Source organism: Carcharodon carcharias, chromosome 35, assembly GCF_017639515.1.
Source record: "Carcharodon carcharias isolate sCarCar2 chromosome 35, sCarCar2.pri, whole genome shotgun sequence".
Taxonomy (NCBI): domain Eukaryota; kingdom Metazoa; phylum Chordata; class Chondrichthyes; order Lamniformes; family Lamnidae; genus Carcharodon; species Carcharodon carcharias.
This window is the reverse complement of record NC_054501.1, coordinates 7,004,380-7,024,153: the sequence shown is the minus strand read 5'-3', so window position 1 is coordinate 7,024,153 and position 19,774 is coordinate 7,004,380. Positions and strand designations below refer to the sequence as shown.

The 19,774-nt window shown below is 53.8% G+C and overlaps 1 protein-coding gene and 1 long non-coding RNA gene across 3 annotated transcripts in view; one reads left to right on the top strand and one right to left on the bottom strand.

Annotated features, from left to right (window-relative positions):
• Positions 1–9,920: 9,920 nt before the first annotated feature.
• LOC121272803 lies at positions 9,921–12,571 on the bottom strand. The gene is made up of 2 exons (XR_005941913.1): positions 12,526–12,571; positions 9,921–11,163 (listed from the first exon to the last, which is right to left on the bottom strand). It is a non-coding gene; the product is annotated as an uncharacterized LOC121272803 (long non-coding RNA).
• Positions 12,572–16,735: 4,164 nt separating this feature from the next.
• fam120c (family with sequence similarity 120C) overlaps positions 16,736–19,774 on the top strand; it is a 72,034-nt gene continuing 68,995 nt past the window's right edge. For both annotated transcript variants that reach the window (XM_041179582.1, XM_041179581.1), the window contains exon 1: positions 16,736–17,496. In XM_041179582.1, coding sequence (XP_041035516.1) covers positions 16,960–17,496 — 537 coding nt within the window. In that variant the 5' untranslated portion in view covers positions 16,736–16,959. The remainder of the gene's footprint in view (positions 17,497–19,774) is intronic.

Here is a 19,774-nt window from a genome sequence, read left to right as displayed (position 1 = left end):
CCCTCTGCTCCCCCACCCCCCACCCCCCACCCCACCTCCTCTCCTCCCCACCAGCACAGGCATTCAAAGCTGCCTTCCAAACAGCTCCTGCTTGTTGAGCGAGGTCTGTCAGGAGCAGCTGAGCTTTGCTATATCATTTCCTCTACAGCTGTGGAGCCAGCCCATGTGTGACTGTGGTTTAGCATCGACCAGCATTGTGACGTCTCTCTGCGGTTCTTGCAAGTATTTAAAGATGTGGTTTGCAAGTTAACAGAACAATAATATCGTTCGCCGACTTCCTCTGTCCCCCCCCAACCACCACACCACACCCACCCCCCCCCCCCCCACCCCCCCCAACACCGCCCCAAGGAACTCTCCTGAATTGTGATCATGCTACGGTTTCTGCACATCTGGCCATCTTAAGCCTGGGTAAAATGCCTCCAAGCTGATCACAGGAGTGTAAATCAGGCAGAATTTAATAGCCAGCCATGTGGGGAGGCATCAGGGACAGGTAACTAAAGGTTCCATCAAAGAGGTCAGTTTTTAAGGAGCTTCTTAAAGAAGAGAGAGAGGGATGGGGGGGGGGGGGCGGAGAGGTTGAGGGAGGTAGTTCCAGAGCTTAGGCCCCCTCCCCAGGCAGCTGAAGGCACGGCCGCTGATAGCGGAGCGATGGGAATCGGGGGATGCTCGAGGGGCCAGAATTGGAGGAACGCAGAGATCTCGGAGGGTTGCAGGAGGTTACAGAGATAGGAAGGGTTGCAGGAGGTTACAGAGATAGGAAGGGTTGCAGGGGCTGGAGGAGGTTACAGAGATAGGGAGGATTATCGAGCTGGAGGAGGTTACAGGGATAGGGAGGGTTGTAGGGGCTGGAGGAGGTTACAGAGATAGGGAGGGTTGTAGGGGTTGGAGGAGGTTACAGAGATAGGGAGGGTTGTCAGGGGCTGGGGAAGGTTACAGAGATAGGGAGGGTTGTAGGGGCTGGAGGAGGTTACAAAGATAGGGAGGGTTGTAGGGTCTGGAGGACGTTACAGAGATAGGGAGGGTTGTAGGGGCTGGAGGAGGTTACAGAGATAGGGAGGGTTGTAGGGGGCTGGAGGAGGTTACAGAGATAGGGAGGGTTGTAGGGGCTGGAGGAGGTTACAGAGATAGGGAGGGTCGTAGGGGCTGGAGGAGGTTACAAAGATAGGGAGGGTCGTAGGGGCTGGAGGAGGTTACAGAGATAGGGAGGGTTGTAGGGGCTGGAGGAAGTTACAGAGATAGGGAGGGTTGTAGGGGCCAGAGGGAATTATGGAGACCGGGCCAGAGGGGATTACGGAGATGGGGAGGGTCATACGGGCCGGAGGGGGTAATGGAGATGGGAGGGATGAGGGTCGTAGGGGCCGGAGGGAGTTGCGGCAGCCGGAAGCGGGACACGTTCATGGATGCCTTGGAACACGAGGGACAAGCAATCGAAGCGTTGCCAGACGAAGAGGCAGAGTTGGATGGCTGTGCTGGCTCTCGCTGATAACAAGGCTCAATCACGGAGGAGCCTGCAACCACATCAAGCGGCATCTTTGGGAAGGCTGAGAACGAAAAGAAATAAGGGGCTGGGCCTTGGCCAGCTATTTTCTGTGCTGTGGTGAAGAGAGATGTTTGTTCTGTTTAACTTTGCTGGAGGAAGTTCAGACCATTGTTCTGTAGATGTGCGAGGTGCTGACTGGCCAGAGGCTGTAAAGGAGCTGAGTGTGGTCAGGAGTACTTATGAGTTTCACGTCTGTGAGCACTTCCTCACGCTGCCCTGATTACACAACCTCTCTGGCTCAGTGGTAGCATTCTCGCCTCTAAATCAGAAGGTTGTGGGTTCACACCGCATCACCCCCCACTCAATACTTAAGATACAGTGCTGTACCTTAACCGAGACATTAAACTGAGGCTCCACCTCCACCCTTGGGTGTGTTCAAAACAGCATGTGGACCACTACTTGAAGAGGAGCAGAGGGTTAGAAGTCATGCTTCAACTACTCAAAGCCCTGGTTAGACCAAGCTTGCAGTGACCGTGGGCAGTTCTGGACCCCAGGCCTTGGGATGGAAGGACTGTGCAGTTTATCTAGCCTCGCTACTCTGCAGGTCGCGCCATTAGTTTAGATGTTTAATTCACTCTCCAAAATGGCCAACTAGTTGCCTTCGCTACTGTTAGACCATGGAATAAAAGAAACTTAAACCAGGCTCCTTTCCATAAACTCAGAATCATTGATTTATTGCAAAACAAAACTTCCTTTCTAAAACAAGCTGCAAGAACTGGTTAACACATAATTTGTGTAACTATCTATCCTTTTTAAAAATACCCCAGCGCGCGCGCACACAAATAAAACACAAACAAACAAATAGGGTCTCTGCAAAGGTTGGTAGTTAAAGAAGACTTTATAAAAAGTATAAAGTTCTCAGAGTTTTGATGCCATGGATCTGGTGCTCCCTCGTGGGAAGGCAGATCAGTGGTCCCAGTAGATGTCTGAACATTCTCACCAACGGAGCTTCGGTGTGGAGAAGAATGCAGCAGGGTCAATCCTTGGGATCGCCACCTTGTCTCTGCCTCTCAGGTTTTAAAATGCAGAAAAGTTCCACTGAGATGAGGATTCCGTGCTGGATGCTGATAACGGCACTTTTTCTCAGGCAGGGCAAGGAGAATGCAACTGGGGAAGCTTTCCTCTTTCTTGTTTTATCCCCAACTGAGTTAAAAAAAAACAAGTGCGAAACAAAAAGCTTATCTTTGTCAGGCGATTTCCAGTAAATCACCAGGACCTTTGCCTTTAAACCAGTTTTTTTTTGTCCCGTCATTAAAGTAATTACAGTTCAAATAAGCAAATAGCTCTCCTCCTCAAGTGCCATGCTGGTCATTTAACTGAAGTCATGTGATTTTTCGGCAAAAGGCATACTTGCTCACAATCCAAGGTGAATTTATGTCCTTTTTTTTGAAAAAAAGGAAATCAAAGTCAGTTCTTAAGTGTCCACATAACTCAATGTTCTTCCAAATGCTGTGAGGAAATATAATTCTTGAAGATACAGTTCCCCAAGAAACGATATGCTGACCTCGGAGGGAGTGTCAGTGTAGATGTACTGGGATAATCCCGGGACTCCACGGGTCAGATTCCGAGGAGAGATTAAACGCAATCCAGGGTTGTATTCCCTGGAATTTAGATGGCTCAGGGGGTCGATTTGATGGAAGTTTTCGAGATATTTAGGGGAATTGATAGGGCCGATGGAGAGAAACTGTTTCCCGCTGGTTGGGGGGAGTCTGGGACAAGGGGGCTAAAAATGAGAGGTTGACCTTTCAGGAGTGAAATGGTGGAAAATCTTCTCCACACAAAGGGCGATCAGGGTTTGGAAATCTCTTCTCTCGACTCCGGTTCAATTAATTTTGGCACTGAGGGTGTTAGATTTTTAGTTAGCCAAAGGCATTAAGGGATATGGGGGGCGGGGGTCGTATGTAGAATTCAGTCACAGATAAGCCCTGCCTACGGCCATACCAGTCTGAAAATACCCGATCTCATCTGATCTCAGAAGCTAAGCAGACTTGGGCCTCGTTAGTATTTAGATAGTAAAGACATCAAGGGATGTGGAATACTCTCCACTTGCCTGGATGAGTTGCAGCTCCACCAACACACAAGAAGCTCGACACCATCCAGGACAAAGCAGCCCCGCTTGATCGTCACCCCATCCACCACCTACAACATTCACTCCCTCCACCACCGACGCACAGTGGCAGCAGTGTGTGTACCAGCTATAAGATGCACCGCAGATACCCACCAAGGCTCTTTAGACAGCATGTTCTACACCTGCGACCTCTACCACCTAGAAGGACAAGGGCAGCAGACACATGGGGAACACCACCACCTGCAAGTTCCCCTCCGACCCACACTCACCATCCCGACTTGGAAATATATCGGCCGTTCCTTCACCGTGGGTGGGTCAAAATCCTCCCTCCCTAACAGCGCCGTGGGTGTACTTACACCACATGGGGACTGCAGCGGCTCAAGCAGGCGGCTCACCCACCGCCTGCTCAAGGGGGCAATTAGGGACGTGCAACAAGTGCTGGGCCCAGCCAGCGACACCCACATCCCCTGAGTGAAAATAAAATGGTTGGTGGGAGGGGGGTCAGTGTGGGAGAATGAGAAGAATTTAAATTCGGTTAATTCGATTAAATTCAAGAGGAAAACTAGTTCCGGTAACGGTGACCGTGAAACCGTTCGGTTGCAGTTCAATATGGTGGACCAACATGGATGGAAAATCGTGGTGGAGCAGACTCGATGGGCCGAGTGGCCTAATTTCTGCTCCTATGTCTTATGGTCTAAAGGCAGTGGCTGAGAAAGAGGTTCAATTAAAGCGCGTGACCGGTTTGCCGCTCTCTCTTACCTTTTCCTTCCTGAAACCCTTCATCTTGGAGAGCGTGCCGGAAATGGTAAATCGGCGCCCTTCGTCAAACCTGGCCCTGGGCTTGGCCTTGCTGTCGTCCAGGCCGTGGTGGGGGTCCACCTCGATCCCCGTTAGGTTCTCGGCGGCGGCCTCCGGGCCCGGCGTCGTGGGCGAGAGGGCGTCCTGCTGCGTCTTGCCGCCGGCGCCGGCCGGGACCCCGCGCGGCCTGTGGGACTGGAGGTCCTGGACCCCCGCCCAGGCGCCCTCCTCCGCCCCGGCCCGGTCACTGAGGGGCCCGGGCGGGGCCGGCCGCTTGCCGTGCGCCTCGGGGCTCCTCTTCCAGCCCTTGGGGACGAAGTGGGGGCGGACGGGCGGCCGCGAGCTGCGCCCCCAGTCCTTGGACCGCCTCCGGTCCGCCCCGGGCCTGTCGGCGAGGCGGCGGCCGGGCGGCCGGCTCGAGTCGGCGGCCGGCGACCCCGTGCCCTCCAGCGCCGACGCCGGCAGGTCGTCGTCCGACGGGGTCAGGTAGCTCCGCAGGAAGGAGCCCCTCTGCCGGACCCCCCGGCTGGCGGCCTGGTGGTGGAGCTCGTAGCTCTCGGGGGCCGCGTCCTTCTGGGTGACGAAGAACTGCTTCACCCCCTTGGCCAGGACCTTGTTGACTTTGTGAAAACTGGAGCCCTTGGTCGGCGGCCTGGTGCTCTCGCCGGGCAGCGAGGGTGGCTGAGCGGTCACCTCCGGGCCGGGTTCCATGGTCGCCTCCCCTTCACATCCACCTCTTCCCTCGGTGGTTGGTGGGTGGGGTGGGGAGGTGGGGGGGTGGGGGGGCGCCCAGCTTGCGCAGGCAAAGAAAAAACTGCAAACAGAACAGTTACCACGGCGTTAGGGCGAATGGGCATATCCCTCAACCACGCCAACCCCCCCCCTCCCCCTCCCAACCCCCTGACGCCTTGGAGGGCACCGATCTATTGAGCCACTTCCGCCTACAGTCTACCTCCAGTCCGTGCCAGTGGTCCAGGAAATGGGCGTTGACCACGCTTTAGGAGGCGGACACTGGCACCATTGGACTTGCGCCAGGTCTTCGAATAGAACTGTCCAATTTAACCCCTCCACCAAACCAACCCCCGCCACCCCCCAGCCAATTGCCCTGTCAGTATTTCACTTGAAAGCACCTATCTTGAAACCTGTACCATCCCGAGGTTGTTGGGGGGGTGGGGGGTGCTTGGCAGGGTAGATGCGGATAGGATGTTCCCCCCTCATTGTGGGTGGGGTGGGGGGGGGGCAGATTCTCAGAACTGCTATGGAGGCCGTTCGGCCCACCATGTCTACGCCGGCTCTCCGAAAGGGCCGTCCCCTTGGCGCCACCTGCCCACCTTCCTTCCACCCCCCCCTCCTCCGTGACCCTGCACGCGCTACCCTTTTACAGGCAACGGTCCAAATCCCTAACCAAACGCTTCGCTCGAACCTGCCTCCACCACATTCTGAGGCAGGGCTTTCCAGAACCCCCCCCCATCGCTGCATGAGGAAGTTTCCCCTCCTCCCCGCACCTCTCTCACTCCTTAAACCCTGAGCCACCCCGCACCCCCCACTCCACCCCGTTCTCGATCCTGTCGTGAGCGGGAACGGTTTCTCCCTCTCGACTCTATGCCCTGACCCCTCGTGATTGTGCACGCCTCCACCCAGAACCGGCGGGCAGAGTTTTAAGAAGAAGGGGCGGGACTTTCTGCCCCCCCCCCCCCCCCGACTCCCCTCCCCCCACCACAGGCCTGGAAATGCCCGCCATGAGGGCAGCAGAAGATCCCGGCAGGAAAATGGAGTTGAGGCCACAATCGGATCAGCCGCAATTTTATCGAATGGGGTGGGGAGCAGACATGAGGGGCCAAGTGGCCTCCTCCAGAGAGGTGTTACTGAGTGACAGTGTGAGGGAGCTGGGTTAACATCGGTAGAGATACAGTCAGTAACACAGGGTGCTGGGGGGACAGTGGTTACTGAGTGACAGGGTAAGGGAGCTGGGTTAACATCAGTAGACATACAGTCAGTAACACAGGGTGCTGGGGGGAGAGGGGTTACTGAGTGACAGGGTAAGGGAGCTGGATTAACATCAGTAGAGATACAGTCTGTAACACAGGGCGCTGGAGGGAGAGGGATTACTGAGTGACAGTGTGAGGGAGCTGGATTAACATCAGTAGAGATACAGTCAGTAACACAGGGCGCTGGGGGGGAGAGGGGTTACTGAGTGACAGTGTGAGGGAGCTGGATTAACATCAGTAGAGATACAGTCAGTAACACAGTGTGCTGGGGGGAGAGGGGTTACTGAGTGACAGTGTGAGGGAGCTGGATTAATATCAATAGAAATACAGTCAGTAACACAGGGTGCTCGGGGGAGAGGGGTTACTGAGTGACAGTGTGAGGGAGCTGGATTAAAATCAGTGGAGATACAGTCAGTAACACAGGGTGCTGGGGGGAGAGGGGTTACTGAGTGACAGTGTGAGGGAGTTGGATTAACATCAGTAGAGATACAGTCAGTAACACAGGGCGCTGGGGGAAGAGGGGTTACTGAGTGACAGTGTGAGGGAGATGGATTAACATCAGTAGAGGTACAGTCAGTAACACAGGGTGCTGGGGGGAGAGCGGTTACTGAGTGACAGTGAAAGGGAGCTGGGTTAACATCAGTAGAGATACAGTCAGTAACACAGGGTGCTGGGAGGGAAAGGGGTTACTGAGTGACAGTGTGAGGGATCTGGATTAACATCAGTAGAGATACAGTCAGTAACACAGGGTGCTGGGGGGAAAGGGGTTACTGAGTGACAGTGTAAGGGAGCTGGATTAACATCAGTAGAAATACAGTCAGTAACACAGGGTGCTCGGGGGAGAGGGGTTACTGAGTGACAGTGTGAGGGAGCTGGATTAAAATCAGTGGAGGTACAGTCAGTAACACAGGGTGCTGGGGGGAGAGGGGTTACTGAGTGACAGTGTGAGGGAGATGGATTAACATCAGTAGAGATACAGTCAGTAACACAGGGCGCTGGGGGGGAGAGGGGTTACTGAGTGACAGTGTGAGGGAGATGGATTAACATCAGTAGAGGTACAGTCAGTAACACAGGGTGCTGGGGGGAGAGCGGTTACTGAGTGACAGTGAAAGGGAGCTGGGTTAACATCAGTAGAGATACAGTCAGTAACACAGGGTGCTGGGAGGGAAAGGGGTTACTGAGTGACAGTGTGAGGGATCTGGATTAACATCAGTAGAGATACAGTCAGTAACACAGGGCGCTGGGGGAGAGGGGTTACTGAGTGACAGTGTGGGGGATCTGGATTAACATCAGTAGAGATACAGTCAGTAACACAGGGCGCTGGGGGGGTGAGGGGTTACTGAGTGACAGTGTGGGGGATCTGGATTAACATCAGTAGAGATACCGTCAGTAACACAGGGCGCTGGGGGGAGAGGGGTTACCGAGCACAATAAATGGTGGATTAAACTGTAGATAAAATTCTTAAATCATTTCTTTCACAAGAACTAATCGGTTTGTGACAGTGGGGAGAGGGAGGAGCGTACCTTTGGACGAGATTTTAGGGCTGAACCAGTTAACGGATGTTGACAACCACTAATTCCCGTGTGTTACCCCCACCCCCCGGTGCGAACGGAGTAACTGTCACCCCAAACCGCCAATAAACATTGCGGGGGGGGGGGGGGTGCTCCTTGTGACATCACAAGAGGTGGAATATAGCAGCATTTCAAGGGCTGTGTCATTCCTTCGAAACGTTCCTTAAAGGAACATGCACACAGGGAGTGGACCATTCCGCTCCCCCAGCCCCCACTCCTGAATCCTTGCTGCCATTTGATTAAAGCCCGATTGGCGTATATCTTAATTCTATCTATCCATCTTGGTGTCACAACCCTTAATCCCCTACCAGTGAGGAATTTCTTCAGCCGCCCCTTCCAAACCCACGACCGCTACCATCTGGAAGGACGAGGGCAGCAGGCGCATGGGGAACACCACCACCTGCAAGTTCCCCTCCGAGCCACTCACCACCCTGACTTGGAAGTATATGGGCCGTTCCTTCACTGTCGCTGGGTCAAAATCCGAGCACTCCCTCCCTAACGGCGCAGTGGGTGTACCTACACCACACGGGCTGCTCTTTGGCGTCCCTCCTGGGTGACTAAGAGCAGTCAAACTGTAGGATAAGATGAGAAAAGAAAAACACACACACACACAGAGCTCGATCCTGTAGAAAGCCTGGGGGAGTGTGTAGAAAGTGCAGGGGAGAGATTGCAAAAGAAATTAGGATGAGGAAGAGAGGGCATAAAAAACACTGGCAAGGAAATAAAAATCGAGAAATCGCAGACGTTTCATAAATCCTTAGCGAGCAAGAGGGTAAGGAAGGGACGAGGGAAAGGTGACGTGACTGTGGAGGTGAACACTTTTTGGGCCTGTCTTCACAAAAGTGGACAATGCCTAATCCCTAATCTGGTTAACAAGGAGGCCTGTGAAGTATCGGTGGCAGTTGTGTCGTGGTATAGTCACTGGAGAAATAATCTAGAGACCCAGGGTAATGCCCTGGGGACCTGGGTTCGAATCCCACCATGGAATTTGAATCCAATAGAAATCGGGAATTAAGCGTCTAGTGATGACCATGAAACCATTGTCAATTATTGTAAAAACCCCATCTGGTTCACTGCTGTCCCTTTCGGGAAGGGAATCTGCCCTCCTTACCCGGTCTGGCCTACTCATGACTCCAGACCCCACAGCAATGTGGTCGACTCTTAAATGCCCCTCTGAAATCACCTTCTCAAGGGCAGTTAGGGATGGGGGCATTGCCCGCATCCCATGAATGAATTTAAATAAAACGGAGAGCGGGAGGTGCTATGAAGGTGTCCAGCATCCTTAAAAGTGGATAAATCGCAAAGTCCGGATGAGATTTTTCTCAGGTTCAGAGAGGCAAGAGCAGACGGAGGCTCCGACCATCATTTTCCAATCCTCTCTCTGGCTACAGCCTTGCTGCCGGAAGACTGCTAACATGTACCGTTGGGCAGGGGACCGCGTCCCGGGACTGGTCACCGCACTGCAGGAAGGATTGGAGATGGTGCAGAGGAGATTTACCAGGATGTTGCCACCAATAGGGATGAGGAAGGATTGGAGAGGCTGGGATTGTTTTCCAGGAAAAGGAGGCGGCTGAAGGGAGATTTAATTGAGGTGTACAGAATTACGAGGGGCATAGATTTAAAGTAATTGCTTTAAGGATTTAGAGGGGAGCAGTGGAGAAATATTTCACCCGGAGGGTGGTGGGAGTCTGGAACTCTCACTTTGAGAGGGTGGTGGAGGCAGAAACCCTCAGTAAAAAGGACACAGTCAAGCACTTGGGAGTGCCGTAACCTACAGGACTACGGAGCGAGAGGTGGAAAGGGGGATTAGGCTGGAGAGCCCTTTTACAGCCGGCATGGACACGATGGGCAGAATGGCCTCAATCGGTGCCACAAATTTTTATGCTTCCCTCTCTCCCTTTCCAATCTCACAAAAGCCTCCACATCCTACAGCACAGAATGACAGACTAAAAATGTTTTTCAAACTAAACCTTTAATGAATCTTCTTTGTATATTTTTCTCCTTTGTTCAAAGTACTAATGGCCATAACAGAACCCCCTCCCTCCCTCTCACACACTTGGATATCGAGACAGGCAAAAAAAAAAGGACAGAGGTGGCCTTTGAAATTCTGAGATCAGAACCTGTCGTTCCTCTTTTCTTTTCTCTCTCTCCTTTTTAAACATTCAAATGTTGAAGTGAATCAAACCAGCTTTTTATTTATTCCAGAATTTTCCAAAAAATCTCAAATGAATAAACATGAAAAAAAGCATGAACTTGGCTAATGACTTTTTTTTTTGCACATATTTTACAACTTTAAGCTTTCTTCCTCACCCCTCTGTTCCTCCCCCTCCCACCCCACCCCACCTACCCGCGTCACAATGTTTAATTTGTGTCGCACCTTGTGTGTCATCGTCCGATTAAATGGGGATCCGGTTCAAAGCTAAGGCCTTGCCATGATTCAAAAATATAACCCTTGACCTCTTGCCGGCAGGTCACTGCTCCACTGCTGAATAGGGCCGTCTGTGGATCAAAAACTTTGTAATATTTATTTACATCTTCAATATTTGCATGGATTCAGAGATAAACAAAAGAACGAGACAAACAGCATAGTGAAAAGTGACATCGCAACAAGTGGTATCCGTTACTGAGCTAGTGACACTGGAGCCAATTATTTCCATGTCGGAATTCTCTCCTTTTTAAAAAAAAAAAATTCCTCCTTTCCCCCTCCAATGTGCAAGTCAAGACAACCCAAGGGCGTGTGTGCGCAGACACTTGTGCGCGCACATACACACGCGCACACACACACACACACACACACACACACACACAATGATGCAACCTAACAGGGGGGAGGAGGAGGAGGATGGGGAAAATGAAAGAAATTTTTTTTTTCCCAAGGTCAGTATATTTTTCCTCCTGTGCGAATCTCTCACTCCAGAAACCCACTCGGGCACAGGCAGTTGCCTTTCTGTAACATGGTTTTCAAAGCAAGTCTACTAGGTCAGTCCGAGGAGAGCAAGTTATGCACGTTTTACAGTCTCCCCTTTTGGGTACTGCCTTTTGTTTCTCAATTGTCTTCCGATTGTTCGTTCCGTCCTTCCTTGGTTTGTACAGCTTCAGGCAAGGCCAAATCCCTCCGAACACTCCTGGATGGCGAGCAGCAACATGTGACGCAGTTTCTCGTAGCTCTCGTAGGCTGGGAAGTCCAGTTGGTTAAGGCTGAGGAGGATCAAGGAAATAGTTTTCAGATGGGGAAAAGAAATTGGATACATCTTAAAACAAGAGAGAGAGAGAGAGAGAGGATGATGGTTGCAGGTACTGGATTCCTTCAGTGCCTTTAGGATCGTTTTCTGCATCAATACAAGCCTGGAACCAACACTGGGGCAAGTCAAATCAGACTTAGCCATGAGTAACAAGCCAGATTCAGCTAACATTGTGAAAATTGATCTCATTAACGTATAGTAAGGTGGTCAGGGGCAATGTGGACCCAGGAATATTGTCAACGAAAAAAAGATAGGAGACATAACAGTGGCCTCTAGGCCAACATTTATTGCCCATATCTTATTTAAGAGTCAACCACATTGCTGTGGTCTGGAGTCATATGTCGGCCAGACCGGGTAAGGACAGCAGATTTCCTTTCCTGAAGGGCATTAGTAAACCAGGTGGGGTTTTTATGATAATCGTCCAGGGTTTTTTTTTAAATTGAGTTCAAATGTCACCATTTGCCATGGTGGGATTCAAACCCAGGTCCCCAGAGCATTAACCTGGGTCTCTGGAAGACCAGTCCAATGTCAATACCACTGCCTCCCACTGCTTTGTGTTGCTATTTACTACAGAGCACATCTCAACTAATATTCAGTCAGGGACAGGGGATTAGCAGGGGTAGGGAGTGGTGGGGGTGCTCAGCACGATGAACATAAGTGAGGTTACACAGTGTTGAGGGAAGTAGGAAGAACAAATCCCCGGGATCAAATGGTTTCTATTGCAGGGGTTTAGAGGAAATGGGCAGGGACAGTCACTTAACTTTAATCTTCCAAAGTTCTCAATTCGGGAGGCATTCCTTCAGATTGGAAAAATCGCACATGCCACGCCAGCTCTTGGAGGAAGCAAGCATGGAAATTGTAGAGAGGCTAGCCTAACGTCTGCCTGTTCTCGGAGAAATTCCAAGAGTCTATCATTAAGGCTCTGGATGACTGACGGAGCTGACAGCGGGACGTCCACGGATATTATCTGGATGTCCTTTGATCCAGTCTCTGATAAAGAGATTATTAGCTCGAGTTGAAGCTCATGGGATTAAGAACAAGTTATTGGCCTGCTTAGGAAAGTGGCGGAGCCAACAGTAAACAGAGAGTAGGGATAATGGGCAGGGACTCTAATTGGCAGAAAGTGACTAGCAGTGCCTCACAGGGATCTGTGCTGGGACCTCAACTATTCGTGGTATTTATTAATGACAGTGTAGAAAGCAGTGAATTTGCTGATAACTCAAAGATAGGTGGAATTGTAAACAGTATAAGCAGAAGCACAAGATTACAACTGTGGTCAATGCATTTTAATGGAGGCAATTTTCTTTTTCATTCTTACTTGGGATGTGAGCGTCACTGGCCAGGCCAGCATTTCTTGCCCATCCTTAATTGCCCCTTGAGGATGTGGTGGTGAGCTGCCTTCTTGAGCCGCTGCAGTCCCTGCGGTGTAGATACACCCGCAGCGCCGTTAGGGAGGAAGTTCCAGGACTTTGACCCGGCCATTGTATTCCCAAATCAGGATGGTGTGTGGCTTGGAGGGGTAATGGGGTTGGGGGGGCGACAATCCCTCACTCGTGAGGTGAGGTGACGGAGAAGGGGGTAGATACTGCGGGCCTCCTTTTCACTACAAAACATGCATTTTCCTTTGATCCGAGGTTCGAAGGGGTGACTGGTGTTGGGCAGTCGGAATCTCCTGTCTGTTCTCTGGCGTTCGTGAGTGGGTCTTGGTGAGGAGAGTTAACAAACAGTATTACTGGTAAATTCAAACTGTGATTATCTTTTCACGTCACCTCCAAGCGTATTTTCTTTTGTCGTCTGGTTTTTAAAATATTTATACTGTGTAGTAAAGCAGTTTGTAAGTTGGAGCCCTGTACCACCATCCCTCTGAGGTAGAGAAAAGCATAGAACCAGACAGGCTAAGCTCAGTGGTAAGATTTATTTACAGATAGAATTATATATAGAAAGGTAATAAAGAACAATGCCAGCTTCTTTCAGCAGTGTGCTGGAGGACACGTGTACACTTCGCCATGTTCCACCTTCCCCCTTCCTCCCCCCACCCCATAACAAGGGGGAGGGGTTTTGTGTTGAAAATTGCCCAAAAGTCAAAACATTCTGCAAAGTTTAGCTGCATGTGCAAAATGACTTTTGTATCTTTCTATGATTAGACGGGAAGAGAAAGAAAAAACTGACCAAAACTCTCGGTGTTGGTTTATTTTTTTGTCTCCTAGTTCGGATGTTCTGTTGCTGGAATTGAGTGGACAGTTCCCTAATCCAAGTTGGAAATCTTATTTCTCAGTTTTTAGGTGCAGTCCAATGTCTCTCCTCTCAATCAAACTCATATCCCCTATTTTTAAGTTTCTGGTCACCTGCCCAACATTTCCTCCTTCACGCCCCCTGTTGGAACTACACCTACATGTTCTTCATAAGTTGTGCACTTAAAGGTGAGATGTCGTCATCTGGGCTTTGTCTCACCACATAATGTCTTGTCCAGTGGGATCATGAGGGTTTCTAGCCAGACCCAAGTCCCTTATGAACGGAAACTTGCATCTATAATTACCAGCTTGTGATGGCAGTGTGCTGGAGGGCACATGTACACCTCGCCATGTATCACCATCCCTCTGAGGTGGAGAAAAGCATAGAACCAGACAGGCTAAGCTCAGTGGTCAGATTTATTTAAAGATAGAATTATATATAGAAAGGTAATAAAGAACAATGCCAGCTTCTTTCAGCAATGTGCTGGAGGACATGTGTACACCTCGCCATGTACCACCATCCCTCTGAGGTGGAGAAAAGTTTGGAACCAAGCAGGCTAAGCGTAGAGATTGGGAACCCTCACGTAAAAGACGGAGTTCAGTGATCCTGGTTGGCTCATGGTATGATAAGCGTCTGGGGGGGGTAGTTGATGAGAGATTCATAGCTTATGGTTGAGGTGGCATCTGTCACTTGGTTTCAGAGTGTGGTGTGTCTGACGACAAGGTGCCTATTGGTACATGGACCATGTACTTACCGTGAACATTATAGTATAAGATAGCTTTTGTAACTTGTGTTATCCTTACAAATCTGTACATATCTGTAAAGGTATAGTTGTGGGTGAAGGAGTATTGTAATATAGTTCATCTTTTCTTGTTAAACAGATGTTCTATTATTTTGTTAAAAGTTCATCAGCTGATTCCTGTGACTCTGTTCAGTAGCTACTCTCCACATATCTAAACAAACAAATAAAAGTTAGGATCTATCAAGCTGGGTTCCACCCTGGGATCAGGCTTATCCAGGGGGTAATCTCAGCTGGGTTCATAACACTTTTGTACAGAAACATGACATGCCCGCATGATCCAGCATGGGGTTGGGGATTGGGAGGCGGTGTGATTCCAACGAGCAGGGCTTATAATGAGATGCTGAAATTAGGTTCCCAATGTGCAGCAATGGGAAACGCAGAACGCCATGGACGGGTGAAGGGGGCGATCACAAACTGGTTTCACAATGGCACGGGGAATATTCCATCACACTCCTGACTTGTACCTCGTCAGGACAGGCTTTGGGGAGTCAGGACGTGATCCTGCAGCCTCTGACCTGCTCTTGTAGTATTTATATGGCTGGGTCCAGTTCAGTTTCTGGTCAATGGTAAACCCCAGGATGTTGATAGTGGGGGATTCATTGATGGTAATGCCAATGGGCGGTGGTTGGATTCTCTCTGGTTGAAGATGGTCATTATCTGGCACTTGTGTGACGCGAATGTTACTTGCCACTTGTCAGCCCAAGCCTGGATATTGTCTAGGCCTTGCTGCATTTGGACATGGACTGCTTCAGTATCTGAGGAGTCGCAAATGGTGCTGAACATTGTGCAATCTTCAGCGAACATCCCCACTTCTGACCTTATGATGGAGGGAAGATCATTGATGAAGCAGCTGAAGATGGTTGGGACCAGGACACCATCCTGAGGAGCTCCAGCAGTGATGTCCTGGGACTGAGGTGACTGACCTCCAAGAACCACAACCATCTTCCTTCGTGCAAGGTATGACTCCAACCAGTGGAGAGCTCCCCCCAGCAAACCCCACCCCCAACCCCCCCCGATTCCCACTGACTTCAATTTTACTAGGATGCCTTGGCGCAATTGAGGGTAATTAGGGATGGGCAATAAATGCTGCCTGTGCCAGCAATGCTTAAGCCCCCACAATATATAGCATACGTATGAATTCCCCAGGGTTTAGAAGAACGAGGGGGTGATCTAATCGAAAGATGTAAAATTCTTAAAGGGCGTGACAGGGCAGATGCTGAGCGGATGTGCTCCCTGGCACCTGAATCTAGAAAGCGGCCAAGTTTCAGAATAAGGGGTCAGCCGTTTAGGACTGGGATGGGGAGGAATTTTTTCATTGAATGGGTTGTGAGTCTTTGGAATTCTCCACCCCAGAGGGCGGTGGATGCTCAGCAAAGGGGTTGATAGATTTTTAGGTACTTAGGGCATTGAAAGGGATATGGGGATAGAGGGGGAGGGTAGAGTTTACTCCCCGATTCCCACTGACTCCAGTTTTGCTCGGGCTCCTTGATGCCACACTCGGTCAAATGCTGCCTTGATGTCAAGGGCAGTCACTCTCACCTCTTAATATGTGACTGCAGGGGATGAGGTTTAAAATTTGGTTGACATATAAAGATCTTGCGAAAAGAAAAATGGAAATAATCTCTTGCAAAAGGGATTTTTTTAAATGCATAAATTCCCTGGATCATGGCTGCCAACAGTATCCAGCACAACTTGCGACTGCACCTTGATTTTACCCCACTGCCACTTTCAACAAGTGGGCGAAGTGGTGCCTCCTGGGAGTTGTAGTCCGCAGCCCCGGCTCCCGTCATCGCAAGAGGTGGGGGGGGGCTCGGGACTACATCACCCGACGTGTTTTGCGTCGGGTCCTGGTGGTGCGTGTGGAAGCGATTCAGCCAGAGCGCAAGCGCCGGGGGCATGTGGGAGTTGTGGTTCAGCCGCGGTGCGCGAACGTAACAGCTGGGCGGGACTCGGACTACAACTCCCAGATTGCACGAGCTATTGGAAGAGCTATTGGATGAGGAAACGGGAGGGTGGTCCGCCAAGAGAGGGAAGGGGAGGATGGTGGTGATGATGACGAGTATGGACCGCAGAGGCCGACGGGAGTAGTAGTTCTTCTCACATGTGTCCCTCTGCACTTAAAGGGGGAGGATCAGATGGGACTACAACCCCCATCGAACACCGGACTTTGAATAAGTGAGGGGAGGAGGGGAAACTACAACCCCCTTCGTGCACCGGGTCACGCATCGAGCTTGGGGGGGGGGGGGGGGGACCCGCAGGGGCCGGCGGGGGTTGTAGTCCGCTCACCGCAGACCCGCCGGCCCGGCAGACGGCTAGACCCGGGTGGCGGGAACTACAACTCCCGGGAGACCTCGGGGAGGAGGTGGGGAGAGACAGTGAGAGAGAGAGAGAGAGAGAGAGAGGGGGTGGGCAAAATGGCGGGTCCCCCTCACAAGAGGCGGGCCCAATAAATAAATAAATATATTAAAAAAAAACACACACACACACTTCCCTCCTCCTCCTCCTTCCACCTCTCTCTCTCTCTCACTCTCTCCGTTAGGGGGGAGGGAGGGCAAAAGGGAATGAGAGGCCGTAAAACATCACATTAAAGACGACGACGACGACGTCGTCTCCCCCCCCTCCCCCACCCGCTCTAACGGTTTTAACCGTCACTTTTTAAATTCCCCCCCTCCCCCCTCCTCCGTTCCTGAGGAGAATTTTTTTTTATATATATAAACAATGGGAGTCCAAGGGTTTCAGGAATTCATCGAGAAACACTGCGCCGCGGCCGTGGTGCCGGTCGAGCTGCAGAAATTAGCCCGGGCCGCCCGCCACCGGGCCTCGGGCTTCAGGCCTGGGCTTTGCCCGCCTCCCCCCCCGGCCTCGTCGTCGCCGCCGACGCCGACGCCGCCCCCGCCCCCGCCACCCCCCCTCCGGCTGCTGCTCGACGCCGAGACCGGCCTCCACCGCCTGTACGGCGGCTCCTTCACCGACTGGGTGAGCGGCGGCCAGTGGAACCAGACCCTGGCCTACCTGGCCTCGCTGGCCGCCGCCTGCCGCGCCGCCGGCCTCGAGCTGGTCGTCGCCTTCGACGGCGCCCTGGCCAAGGGCCGCCTGCCCGACTGGGCCCGCCGCCAGAGCCAGGCCCGCCACAGCGCCCAGCTCGTCGTCAACCACGTCCGCAGCCGCGGCACCCCGCCGCCCCGCGTCTGGTTCCTGCCGCCGCCCTGCCTGGCCCACTGCATCCGCCTGGCCCTGCTCCGCTTCCGCGTCAAGGTAAGGAGGGGGGGGGGGGGGCGGGGGTTGGCCTAGTTGCCAGTGGTAAGGGGTGAGTGGCTGGGTGCCAGTGATAAGGGGGGCGGGTCGTTGGGTGCCAGTGATAAGGGGGGCGGGTCGTTGGGTGCCAGTGGTAAGGGGGGCGGGTCGTTGGGTGCCAGTGGTAAGGGGGGGGGGGGGGTGGGTTGCTGGCTGCCAGTGGGGCGGAGGTCGCTGGGTGGCATTGGTAAGGGGGCGGGTCGCTGGGTGGCAGCGGTAAGGGGGGGGGCGGGTCGGTGGGTGCCATTGGTAAGGGGGGGCGGGTCGGTGGGTGCCAGTGGTAAGGGGGGGGTGAGTCGCTGGGTGCCAGTGGTAAGGGGAGCGGGTCGCTGGGTGCCAGTGGTAAGGGGAGCGGGTCGCTGGGTGCCAGTGGTAAGGGGGCGGCGGGTCGCTGGATGCCAATGGTAAGGGGGCGGCGGGTCGCTGGGTGCCAGTGGTAAGGGGGCGGGTCGCTGGGTGCCAGTGGGGTGGAGGTCGCTGGGTGGCATTGGTAAGGGGGCGGGTTGCTGGGTGGCAGTGGTAAGGGAGGGGGCGGGTTGGTGGGTGCCAGTGGTAAGGGGGGGGGGCGGGTCGCTGGGTGCCAGTGGTAAGGGGAGCGGGTCGCTGGGTGCCAGTGGTAAGGGGGGTGGGTCGCTGGGTGCCAGTGATAAGGGGGCAGCGGGTCGCTGGGTGCCAGTGGTAAGGGGGCGGGTCGCTGGGTGCCAGTGGTAAGGGGGCAGGTCGCTGGGTGCCAGTGGTAAGGGGGGGGCGGAGGACGCTGGGTGCCAGTGGTAAGGGGGGCAGGTCGCTGGGTGCCAGTGGAAGGGGGGGGGGGGGGTCGGTCGCTGGGTGCCAGTGGTAAGGGGGGGGGGGGGTGCTGGGTGCCAGTGGTAAGGGGGCGGGTCGCTGGGTGCCAGTGGTAAGGGGCGGGTCGCTGGGTGCCAGTGGTAAGGGGTGAGTGACAGGGTTTCAATGGTAAGGGGGAGCGTTGCAGGGTGCCAGTGATGAGGGTCAAGTCACAGGGTGCCTGTGATAGGGAGCGATCCACAGGATGCCAGTGGTGGGGGGCGGTCAAGTTGCAGGGTGCCAGTGGTAGGGAGTGAGCCACAGGGAGCAAGTCGTAGGGTGCCAGTGGGAGGGAGCGAGCCGCTGGGTGCCAGTGGGAGGGAGCGAGCCGCTGGGTGCCAGTGGGAGGGAGCGAGCCGCTGGGTGCCAGTGGGAGGGAGCGAGCTGCTGGGTGCCAGTGGGAGGGAGCGAGCCGCTGGGTGCCAGTGGGAGGGAGCGAGCCGCTGGGTGCCAGTGGGAGGGAGCGAGCCGCTGGGTGCCAGTAGTAGGATGCGTGTCACAGGGTGCCAGTGGTAGGGGGCGAGTTGCAGGGTGCCTGTGGTGGGGAGGGCGGGGGGGGAGGGGTGGGGGTAGGAAGGGAGGGGGGCGGGCGATACACAGGGTACCAGTGGCAGAGTGTCAGTGGTAGGGGGCGAGTTGCAGAGTGCCAGTGGTGGTGGTGGGGGGGGGGGGGGTGATTCGCAGGGTGCCAGTGGTGGGGGGCGGGGGGGGTGATTCGCAGGGTGCCAGTGGTGGGGGGCGGGGGGGGGGGGTGATTCGCAGGGTGCCAGTGGTAGGGGGAGAGTCGCTGGGTGCCAGGGGTAGGGCGGGGGGAGTTGCAGGGTGCCAGAGGTAGGCGGAGAGTCACAGGGTGCCAGTGGTGAGAATCAAGTTGCAGGGTGCCAGTGATAGGGAGCGATCCACAGGGAGCAAGTCGTAGGCTGCCAGTGGCGGAGAGTGAGTTGTAGGGTGCCACTGGTAGGAAGCAAGTCGCCGGGTGCCAGTGATAGGGAGCGATCCACAGGGTGTCAGTCGTGGGGTGGTCAAGTCGCAGGGTGCCAGTGGGAGGGAGCAAGTCGTAGGGTGCCAGCGGGTGGGAGTGAGCTGCTGGGTGCCAGTGGGAGGGAGGGAGCCGCTGGGTGCCAGTTGGGGGTAGGGGGGAGAGAGCGAGCCGCTGGGTGCCAGTGGGAGGGAGCGAGCCGCTGGGTGCCAGTGGGAGGGAGCGAGCCGCTGGGTGCCAGTGGGAGGGAGCGAGCCGCTGGGTGCCAGTGGGAGGGAGCGAGCCGCTGGGTGCCAGTGGGAGGGAGCGAGCCGCTGGGTGCCAGTGGCGGGGTGCGATTCACAGGGTGCCAGTGGTAGGGCCGAGTTGCAGGGTGCTAGTGGTTTGGGGAGGGGGTGATTCGCAGGGTGCCAGTGGTAGGGGGGGTGGGGTGAT